General features: G+C 34.4%; 1 protein-coding gene across 1 annotated transcript; it reads left to right on the top strand.

Moving 5' to 3' along the window:
* The first annotated feature begins 4,016 nt into the window (after positions 1-4,016).
* Positions 4,017-10,857, top strand: LOC122601524 (dynamin-related protein 3A-like). The gene is made up of 20 exons (XM_043774277.1): positions 4,017-4,509; positions 5,390-5,672; positions 5,760-5,788; positions 5,910-6,011; positions 6,206-6,274; positions 6,354-6,413; positions 6,494-6,607; positions 7,383-7,431; positions 7,550-7,659; positions 7,880-7,972; positions 8,094-8,186; positions 8,268-8,405; positions 8,497-8,610; positions 8,717-8,809; positions 9,231-9,282; positions 9,390-9,538; positions 9,620-9,766; positions 9,871-9,923; positions 10,021-10,120; positions 10,204-10,857. The coding sequence occupies exons 1-20, from the start codon at positions 4,138-4,140 to the stop codon at positions 10,483-10,485; spliced, it is 2,502 nt and encodes an 833-aa protein (XP_043630212.1). The 5' UTR covers positions 4,017-4,137; the 3' UTR covers positions 10,486-10,857.
* The last annotated feature ends 869 nt before the right edge of the window (positions 10,858-11,726 follow it).

Below are 11,726 nucleotides of genomic sequence, written 5' to 3'. Positions count from 1 at the left end.
AATCCAGATGGGTGTCGGTTATATTTCGTAATCATTAATTAGTTATAGAATGAGAAACAGAATCGTTAAATTATGAAATGACCTTGATCCATGTTCATATTTAACAAGGTATCTGAACAAAGGTATCCATGTTGTTTTAGGTTTTGGCTTTGTCCTAGTTTTGACCCTATGATTGTAATGATCAGTTATGGTGAATATCTTAACCTGGTTATGGTGTTTACGTTAAGCTCACGGGGTTGGAGAGTTCCACGTGGTAACCTACCTCCTAAGTCAATTAGTTATGAATACTGGTCTCCGGTAGCTATAGATGATCAACGTATTTATTGGAAAGCTTATGAGAGGGATATTAATCTTGTTGTTGCGTTTGATATGGTAACCGAAGACTTTAGCGAAATACACCTTCCTCATAATGTAGGCGTATAGCACACCGGTTTTTTAACGATTTTTCCATTTCTAAAATAAAGGAGTCTCTTGCTCTACCTGAAAACTTTGATGACGCCAAGAAACGAGTTTGTGGTGTATGGATGATGGTGGAAGATGGTGTTTTGACATCGTTCACGAAGCTATACACCATCAACTGATCAACATATATACCAGATGCATCATTAGAGAAGAAGGTACTGGGAATTAGGAAGAATGACTAACCTATTATGAAAACATCGACACATAAATATGGGATGCCAACACTTGAAGCTTATGAGCCACACACACGAGCCATCAAAAATCTTGGGATCAATGGTGCATTTGGTTCATTCTTTGTTGTTTCTACACGGAAACTTTAATTCTGTTAGATCACTTGAATGAATAATCTGTAAAGTTCCAATTGAAAGATATAATGTATATCTAATATGAAAATATGAAATATTATTCATTATAAAACCAACATATATTTTTTCCTTTTGTTGTGTCTTAATCTTGCCACTGCATGAATGAGAGTTCAAGAACAATTTTTGTACCAAAGTCCTCAAAGGGCCTTTTATCTGAAGATCTTTATCATTCTTCCCACTAGAAATAAAAGGTGCCATATATGTCATAAGTTTCCTAATCCGAGCACTCAACATTAGTAACATCATCATCTAGATCGAAATCTTCAACTAAATCAACGTAAGAAATCTCGTTCTTGTGCATCACATTTCCTTTTGAAATCGCAAATAGATTGGCTCTAATGCTATCCTGATTTGAACCCAATATGCCACTTATCTTTGTGCTTGTCATTAATTATATTTCTTTTTTCATTCTTAATTTTGCATCTTTGGATATGTTTCAAATTTCTTGCCTGTCTATGTCTATACGACTGATCAACATCACAAACTATTGTATAAGGAAGTTGCATTGTAAGACCATGAGATCCAAAGAGTTCACTAATTATATATATATATATATATATATAAATAGAGTTGCTTGATTTCCGTGCGTCACACTTTTTCAGCAACATCAGTCCCTGCCGTTACTAGTCTGCAACAATAGTCCTTTTTTTAACGGCCGTTAACTTTTGTTTGAGTTTTTAACGGATTTTTCAGCATTATTAGTCCCTATTGTTTAATATCTTGCAACAGTAGTCCTCTTTTTTAACGGCCGTCAACTTCTGTTTGAGTTTCTAACGGGTAACAATAACGGATGAAAATGAGGTCTTTTTTTCTAACTAACAGTTAAGTCTTTACTCAAATGGGTGTAGTTTTTATTTTTATTTTTTGAGCTTTTACTTTTGCTTTATACTTTTAACTAAAGTTTTCGTTCTTTAAGTTGTTTTTGGCTCTTTACAATATATTGTACAAAGTTAATATGGTATTCACGTTCATCTGTCTTTCTATTTTGTACAATTTCTACAATGATTTATATGATATTTTCCATTTCTTTTCATATTTCACATATAATAGTATAGTTTTAGTGCATTTTCCTTCCTTTTTTCCGTTTTGCCAAATTTTTTTTTTTCAATTGAACATATATAGTTAGCTATATGATTAACAATTTTTTTTTTCTTCAACTATTAATAGAATTGATCATGTAAATGATTACTGTATATTACGTTTGTACACAATCATACATTTTCGAACATGTGTTTAAACAAAAAAACAAACGAGTGTATATTCCGTGTGTATAAAGCTTTCAAAAAAACGTTATGTCTCCCGGGGCAAAGCCCGAGTGATGTTAACTAGTTAACAATATTTGATGCATGTACAATGTACTAAAGTGATGAGGTATTATTGGCAGATACGTATATTAGTATAATAATGATGATATATATATAACTTCTATGACAAAAAATGACATAGCAACTAGTAGTGTTGCCAACTTTTTGGGAGCAGCCTAAGGCAATAAGTTCATATTAACCTTTTCTAAAGAGAAATCGATTTCCCACCAAATATAAAAATTATACATGTATGTATAATGTGTGCTTATAAAATAATAATAAAAAAAGAAACTCAAATAGTTTAAAATAACCAACAAAGATATCAAGAACTAAAGTGAATGTAATAACACCTATCAACTCATTTTATTTATTCATTGTTAAGATTAATATTCAGATTAGGCTTTAATATAAACGAGAATAAAGTCAAATATATAGTTGTGTTTTTTATTTATTTTAAAGATTGACATGTAATAATACTAATTAAACATTTAAACGGGGATATTTTTATTCCAAAACTAAAAGTAATTTAGGGGGTGTTTGAGATTACTTTTAAAAATAGATTATGCGTTTTGAATAATCAGAATCAGATAATTAGCTGTAACAAAACGTATTGTTTGAAAGATACTGTTTAGATTTGATTATGTCGTTTAATAACACAATAATCAGATAATTAACGTCTTAAGTGTTTGGCAAAAATATATAATCTTAAAAGTTATAAGTAAAATGACAACAAAAGACATTCATCAAATAATTATTATGACTTAATACTAATCAGATGTATGTGTGTTTCCAACAATCCAAACCATGCCTACCACCTATGTCATGCTAGCTACAGCCAAACAGAATAATCAGATGGTTTTTGGAATTAAAAGATCAAAAAGCTATGAAATTTAAAGTTACACTTCGTCGAGTTTCATCTGGTTGAATAGACCCATTAGACCAATTGCTTAAAATGGTTATTATGACTAGTACCATCTTGTTGAAACTGATGATTACACCTATGATTATATATACTTGTTGAAATCCTTATATGTTTAATAAATAAAAAATTATATTTGATATTAACTATCTTTCGATATTAAACAACTGTTTATATAAAATATATAGATATAAACGAATCAATTAAAAACCAAGTACATTGCTGAGTTTTGAAAGTAACGTACAACAAAAAGAAATCGAACAAAACAGGGGCACTGAGGTAGATATATAAAAGGTAGTGGGGTAATATAAATTGTGGGATATTGGTTTTACATAATTGGGTTTTGGTGCAGTAGGGGAGGGGGTAATTTTGAAAAATTGCGTTTTGTGATCTTTTAATTGCAGAAAATCAATTTTTGGCACTTTTTACCCAAACACTAAAAACTGATTATTTACATTTTGTAAACGCAATAACCTAAAAATCTCTTCTGAATCACAACCCCAAACACCCTCTTACTTGATTTTATTATGGCTCAACTTAACTTATATGATTTTGTTTTACTACTATTTTTATCTATACTTCTTATTAAAAAGAATAGACCATCTGTTGAAAGTTATAGGGGGAAAATATCAGAATTATCTTTCATTAAAACAATACCTCCTAAATACAATACAACCCCACTATAAACGAAACAAAAACATCATTAGTCCTCCAACCTTTAAAACAACTATACTAACCATTATATTAATTAGATTTACATAATAGTCCACACTATTCATCGTCACCATCATCAGTCGCTACCGCCGCCCGTCGCCATCGCATTGTGGACACCGCCGCGCAACGCGGGTACCATGCTATTTTTCTTAACTGAGATTGACTCTCAACATTTACAAGTTGACTTTCTTGTTCACAAAGAAAATGAAGATTGACTTTCAACTTCCCATTTCCTACTCTCTCTGTATTATTTCTTTCTCAATTACTTAAACCGCCCCCACACATCAATTCAAAAAATCCCAAATTAAAATTTCTAGGGTTTCATTCCATTAATTAATTAATTTCATCAATTCAATCAATTAATCCAACTGCAATGGCGGACGAACAATCAATCCCAACCACGCCGCCAATCACGGGAAACACATCGCCGTTAGGCCACAACGTGATTCCAATTGTGAACAAATTACAAGACATATTCGCGCAATTAGGAAGCAGTTCAACAATTGAGCTGCCACAAGTGGCGGTTGTCGGTAGTCAAAGTAGCGGCAAATCGAGTGTTCTAGAAGCACTTGTTGGCCGTGATTTCTTGCCACGTGGATCCGATATTTGCACGCGCCGCCCGCTTGTGCTTCAACTTCTTCAGATTAAGAGAAAAAGTGATGGAATTGATGAAGAGTATGGAGAGTTTTTGCATTTGCCTGGCAAACGCTTTCATGATTTTAATGAAATTCGTAGAGAAATTCAGGTTTTCTTTTATTCTTGTATCTAATATATATACATATACATATACATATACATACATATATTGAATGTATGTTTAAATGTGGCATTGTGAAAATGTTGAAGCTCAAAAAATGTGAGATTTTTAGTGCTATGTATGTCTGGAGGAGGTATGTTAAATGTGAGATTTGTTTAAAGTTTGATTCGAGCTTGAGTTTAAACGAGCTTGAGTTTAAACGAGCTTAATTTGTATATCCTTAGAGAGTGACGGTCAAATCGTTTTTAGGATTTGTGATTAATGTAGAGTTTAGGGGATTATTTGTCATGGAGAGTTGATTGTTATGTTATCTACCATCACTGTTTGAAATGGCACCATGTTGAAGTACTATAAATTGCTAGTATTCTGCTGTAGTATCTTCCCATTGTTTCTCGGAGTCAGTTACATTATCTTTGGAGTAAGAATTGACCTGATCTAAGACATAACCAGTTAGGATGAATGGATCACTAAGTTGCTCCTTATTAGATATTTTATCTTGGAGGAAAGTATTTGCTATTCGTTTAATGTTGTGTTCCTGATGTTCACTATCTTTTTTCTTTCTTTTATCTTTTGCTTTTTGTGTGAGGAACTGAGTACTGTTGGGGTAAAAGGAAGAACTACAACTTAACTCGTGTATTCCATGGTTGCTGGAGCAGGTCAAAGAACTGTAGAATGGTTGAATGTTTGATAATTTTTCTTGCGTTATTCTGAACCTACATAAAGAACCTTTATTGAGTGTGTGATAGTCATTAGCTATATGATGATAAAACCTTTACACTGAAACATTATAATATTTTTATGTTTTATTATATAATGGTAAGCAAGATCTGATCACTGACTTCTTATATTGACAACCTGGGTGATCTAGGCTGAGACTGACAGGGAAGCAGGCGGAAACAAGGGTGTCTCTGACAAGCAGATTCGTTTAAAGATTTTCTCACCGAATGTTCTTGACATAACGCTGGTTGATTTGCCAGGCATAACAAAAGTTCCTGTTGGTGACCAACCCTCTGATATTGAAGCTCGTATAAGAACAATGATAATGTCGTATATTAAACTTCCCAGCTGTTTAATACTTGCCGTGACACCAGCAAATTCTGACCTTGCCAACTCAGACGCACTTCAGATTGCTGGAAATGCTGATCCAGATGGTATGTGCTGATCTCAAATATCATTTTTTTTAATAAAGATCTCCTGTTTGAACCCATCTTTATATATATTCTTTCTTATCCTTTCAGGTTACCGAACAATTGGTGTGATAACAAAGGTGCATGATATTTGATTTTTATTCATACATCTAGACTCTCTCTCTCTCTCTTTTATTGTTGTTTCTAATGCAAAATGGTATTGTTCATTTCTGATATGGGTCATCCTATATATCGCTTTAGCTGGATATTATGGACAGAGGTACTGATGCTCGTAATTTCTTGCTGGGAAAAGTGATACCTCTCCGACTTGGTTATGTGGGGGTTGTAAATCGCAGTCAAGAGGTAACAATTCATCTTTATAACGTCAACTTCAAATCTAATTTTTATGATTGATATACGGATTTCTGGGTTTATATGTATATGCAAAATGACTATATTATTCGTTATCATGTATGAAGATATAGAGTGCAACAGCCATACTAGTTATACTTATGTGGTATTGTTAATTAAATGCACAATGTATTTGATATTCATAGGATATTATGCTTAACCGGACCATTAAAGATGCACTTGTTGCTGAGGAGAAATTCTTTCGCAGTCGTCCGGTACAATATTTTCTAACATAAGCTCACTATGTGAAGTTTATGAGTTTCTCAGTTAGTTTAACTAATTTATGTAGTGTAGGTTTATAATGAGCTTTCTGATCGTTGTGGAGTCCCTCAACTGGCAAAAAAGTTGAACCAGGTATTTGCATTAGGTTCATCCCTAAACAAGGTGATTTGTGTTAAAATGTATCATAGTGATTAGTCTCTTCTTAATTGCAGATTCTAGTACAACATATCAAAACGGTGCTACCAGGGCTGAAGTCTCGCATTAGTGCAAATTTAGTATCCGTGGCAAAGGAGCATGCTAGTTATGGAGAGATCACAGAGTCAAAGGTACCCAACAAAACTGTTCTGTTGTTGGATCTCTGGTTGATTGACTGAATCCTGCTATAACTTTCATGCGTCTTTATGTTAAATATCTGCTACCTTAGAAGAATTATAGCCCCACGTTTCTATCTTTCTCTAGAAATACTTAAATCATGGACCTTAATCGTTCGTATTCTCTACAACAGTGGAAGAAATCCTTCATTAGTAATGTACTTTTAGAGTTTTAGGAGTGCAAGGAGTCTATACTCCATTATAAAACAAACCACCTCTTTTGTTTCAACTTTCTACCTTTAAAATACCCAAAATACCCTTGATTTTCAACACATTTTCAACATCCACACTAAATCTACTCAATATATATCCCTAAAACAGTTTCCACCATATTTATCCAAACTATCTCTCTCCTTTATTCATTAATTTAGACATTTCCACATACTATTTATATAACACATTTAATAAAATTATTTACAAAAGATACATCCTTTAACCATAAAATAACTACACTATCATTTACATCAATTACTTTTAAGTTAATAACCACATCGTTACCACCACCGCCACCACCGCCACCCGTTACCGCCGCCGCATTGCGCGGGTACGCATCTTGTTATTTATATACTCGACTTAGAGATTGTTAACATTGACTCATCGTTTTTGGTTTTCTAGTGTGGCTGTACAAGTAGGTATCAGTGTCACTAATCTACGACAGTGTATCTTATGCATAGTCATTATCAGAGATATTCAGGTTTTGTTTCAAGCATATGCTCTTTAATATATGCAGGCTGGCATGGGAGCTCTTCTTCTAAATATTCTTTCCAAGTATTCGGAAGGTATCGTGAATTTTTCTCGCCTTCTTTTTTGCTGATCATGATTTGATTTAAAGTTAATGTATTTGTTAAATTTTTTCATAGTTGATACTATAGATGATTAGTTAATTTTATAAAACAGCCTTTTCATCACTGATTGAGGGTAAAAGTGAAGAGATGTCAACATCTGAGTTATCTGGAGGAGCTAGAATTCACTATATTTTCCAGTCAATTTTTGTTAAGAGCTTGGAGGTGTGTATAGTATAATGAGTATATTTGTTAAATCCTTTATTTTATTTTTATTTTTTGTGCTATTTTAATTGACACACTTTGGTCTTCCATGATTAGATGTCTTTTGCTTATCATTTTGATTAGAATATTTTTTGCTGTTAATGTTTGTAAATCAAATAAGATTATGATTCTAGATGTTTTACTTATTTTTCATAGCTAATGATATGGATTCCTGTTGCAGGAGGTTGATCCGTGTGAGGACTTGACCGATGATGACATTCGGACTGCCATACAGAATGCAACTGGTCCTAGATCTGCATTATTTGTGCCAGAAGTAGGTCTTACACTTAACTCATAGGTTTCTTTTATCAGTGGTGGTTGCTTAGCATTATCTGCATATTATTCATTTTTCATCATATAGTGGTTCACATTCTATGTGTAATGTTCATATACAGGTTCCATTTGAAGTTCTTATTAGAAGACAAATCGTTCGCTTGTTAGATCCAAGTGTTCAGTGTGCAAGATTTATTTATGATGAGTTAATAAAGGTTTGGGTTAATCAAAACTTATCTGCTTTATAATGACATTGCATCTGCAAATGCTGATTTCAGTTTTCTCTCTCCTCTCAGATGAGCCATCGCTGTATGGTTAATGAGCTACAAAGGTTCCCCGTACTCAGGAAGCGAATGGATGATGTTATTGGGAATTTCTTACGAGATGGTCTTCAACCTTCAGAGACCATGATTGGGCACATTATTGAAATGGAGGTATATCATTGTTGTCATGAGTCATGACTCTTTATATTTTCTTATGCCTTACAAAATAATGCGTGTATCCCAATTGGTTCATCTTTTACAGATGGACTATATAAACACCTCGCATCCAAATTTTATTGGTGGGAGTAAAGCCGTAGAAATCGCAATGCAACAAGTTAAGTCTTCTAGGGTTGCAACTACTATCCCCAAGCAAAAGGTGAAAGTATAGTTTAGTGTGATGCTAGTTTTGCATGTGTGGTTAGTGGTTACTCATGTATGACATCTTTTCTAACTACCAGTTCTACTCTGTTTTGTTTGGCCAGGATGCTGCCGAACTTGACAAAGCATCACAATCGGAAAGAGGTACCAAGTCACGTGTGTTTGGCCGATCGAGCAATGGAGTCGTTACAGAGCAGGTTGTTTTAGTGTTATGCAATCTGCATATTCTAGTGTATGCCTTTTATAGCAGTTTTCAGAGTTGGCAAAATGGGTGGGTTGGGTGACGGGGCAAACTGGTTTGGGTTTGTATGAACTGTAAAGACTGTAAAAATATTGCCCCTTTGTTTAATAATAATTTGTATTATGGTTAAAATAGTCGGTGAAACTGTACAAATGCTAATCTAGTTTTGGTGAAAGCAATTTAAGTGGTAGTAACTTGTAAGCATTGAAATACGTTGTGGGTTTTTTTTTACTCATTTGACCATACATCAAGTTTTTAAAGCTTATCGTCTGACCTGAGGTTTGATGTGTAGTTGCTATCCTAGAATTTCATGTAAATCATATACCTTTTTTTTCCCCTTGGTGCTTTTCTAATTTACATTGATTTTAACTTTACAGCATAATCAGCCTGGGTCTCGGCCAGTTGGTGAGGTTGAGAAATCGACATCTGGTAAGGCCTTGCTTTAAATCATTAAGAATATACTAAAAATTAAAGTTAAAAAAAATACATAATGGGATATATTTGAAGAACCGCTTTGATGGATGTGATTTTTTCAGGAAGCACAAGCTGGGGAATCTCATCAATTTTTGGTGGGTCAGATAGTCGAATGTCTGCCAAAGAGAACTCTGCAAACAAGCCATTTAGTGAACCTGTTCATACCATGGATCATATGGAGTATCCATCTTCATTGATCCACTTGAAGGAGGTGCAGCTATAATCTTGAAAGTAACTGATAGAATTGATTTGACCAGGGGAGCAATTACTGATATTTTTGACTTAATTACAGCCACCAACAGTTTTGAGGCCCTCAGATGCTAATTCAGAGCAAGAGGCTATTGAGATTCACGTTACAAAGTTGCTGTTGCGATCCTATTATGATATCGTCAGGAAGAACATTGAGGACTACGTGCCCAAGGCCATCATGCACTTTTTGGTAACTGCGACTGCACCATGTGTCTATAAGTTTTTTTTCCCACGACAGCTTTGTTATTCGTTATTATTCTTGATGAGATAAAATTTTATTTTACCAATCATCAGGTTAACCATACAAAAAGAGAGTTGCACAATATCTTCATTAAAAAGTTATACAGGTAATCAGCGAGAACTTAAGTTGTGTTTTAGGACTTGGTTATAATCTCATTTAAATAAGAGATTACTCATAATGTTTTGGGCTTGTGGTATTGACAGAGACGATTTGTTTGAACAAATGTTGCAAGAACCCGATGACATTTCTATAAAGAGAAAGCGTACCCGTGAACTGCTGCGCGTGCTCCAGCAAGCTTTTCGTGTAAGTTACCACATTTGGAGGCTTGATTTGTCTGTACGAGTTTTTGTGGTTAATCTGGTTATATTGATTTTTTCTTTTTATAGACATTGGATGAATTACCACTGGAAGCAGAAACAGTAGAGAGGGGTTACAGTTTGACGAATAATGATACAACGGGTCTCCCTAAAATTCACGGGTTTCCATCCTCATCAATGTATTCTTCTGCCAGTGGTTCAATGGACTCATACACCGCTTCTCCAAAGAATCAAAGGTCACGCAAGTCTTCTCATTCTGAAGAGTTGCAATCACCTTTTTATGGCAATGTAGAATCAAATGGAAACAGTCGCAGTTCTCTTCTTGGTCTTTACCCAACACATGATCTGTAAACCACATAAGATAATTGTGTTTACGGGGATGCATTAGAGATGTCCTCTATTAGGTATTGAAGGTCGTATTTATGGAGCCATATGCTTATTCTTTTTTATTACAATATAATGCATTGTTTTGCTAAACTCTATCAAGAAAAAAATAGAGCACTCCAGTCTCTTGGATTTTCGAATCCTGCAAAAAAAAATTCTCCAAGTCTTGAACTAGCAACAGTTTGTTGGCTTCATATCAAATGCATGGAAGGCTAATGTACAGTTTCACATTTTTGCATTCTTGTAATATGAATGTCTTTGGTTTTTTTCTGTTGTTTTCTTTAATACATTATGTAAATTATGTTTTCACTCTTATGGCCTAATTTTGATGAATGAGCTCATGTTTGGTTTCATCATAGAAATGGGGCTGAATGATTATATTTGGTTGCCGGCTGCATTGAAATTAAGGTTTGATGTATTGACTTGGGTAGTTATGTTTCTCTCACAAAGATTGTAATATTTAGGTGCATTGCAGGTTCAAAGATGGTTTCTGAAAAGTAGAGTTGGCAAGCCATTGGGTATTTGGGTTAGGTAGTAGATTGAAACTCAAAATCGACAACTTTTTAGTGTGTAGAAATGGTATTTTTGGTATTACCTTTTTCTGCGTCGTATCATGTGTTATGTTGACTAACTATTCAGCTGCCAAAAAGGGTGAAGTTAATTTCACTATAACATGAAACCTTTCCGACAACCATTCCGGCAGCCGACTGCAGTGGAGAATGATGATGGCTGGGAGCATGTCAAGCAGCGGAGAAGACAAACCCACACCAACACAACCACCTTCTTTGTCTACAATATTCCATCCACACTCACCAGTTCGGATCTGAGAGGCTTTTCCAGGATCACGGTCATCTAGTGGATGCATATGTAGCCTAGAAAAAAGATAAGTATAATAACCCATTTGGTTTTATTCGTTTCCGGCATGTATTAAACCCTTCTTTTATCATTTCCAATCTTCAAAACATTAAATCCAATGGTTTAATTTTGGGTGTTTTTCTCTCTAAATTTGATAAGCATGGAAACCCTACACATACAGCCACCCCTATCCCAAGATACAACCATACCACCAGCCGCCATCACCCACAATTATTCACCAGCAAATCCGCCAATCACACTCCAACTGGAAACTCATATCGTGATGACCTCGCCAAAACTCAAACCTCATCCACAACTACCATCTATCAAATTCAGATCCCCAAACCTATTGG

The sequence above is a fragment of the Erigeron canadensis genome, chromosome 5 (assembly GCF_010389155.1).
Source record: "Erigeron canadensis isolate Cc75 chromosome 5, C_canadensis_v1, whole genome shotgun sequence".
NCBI lineage: Eukaryota > Viridiplantae > Streptophyta > Magnoliopsida > Asterales > Asteraceae > Erigeron > Erigeron canadensis.
The sequence above is the reverse complement of the archived record's forward strand: the minus strand, read 5'-3'. Positions and strand labels throughout refer to the sequence as shown.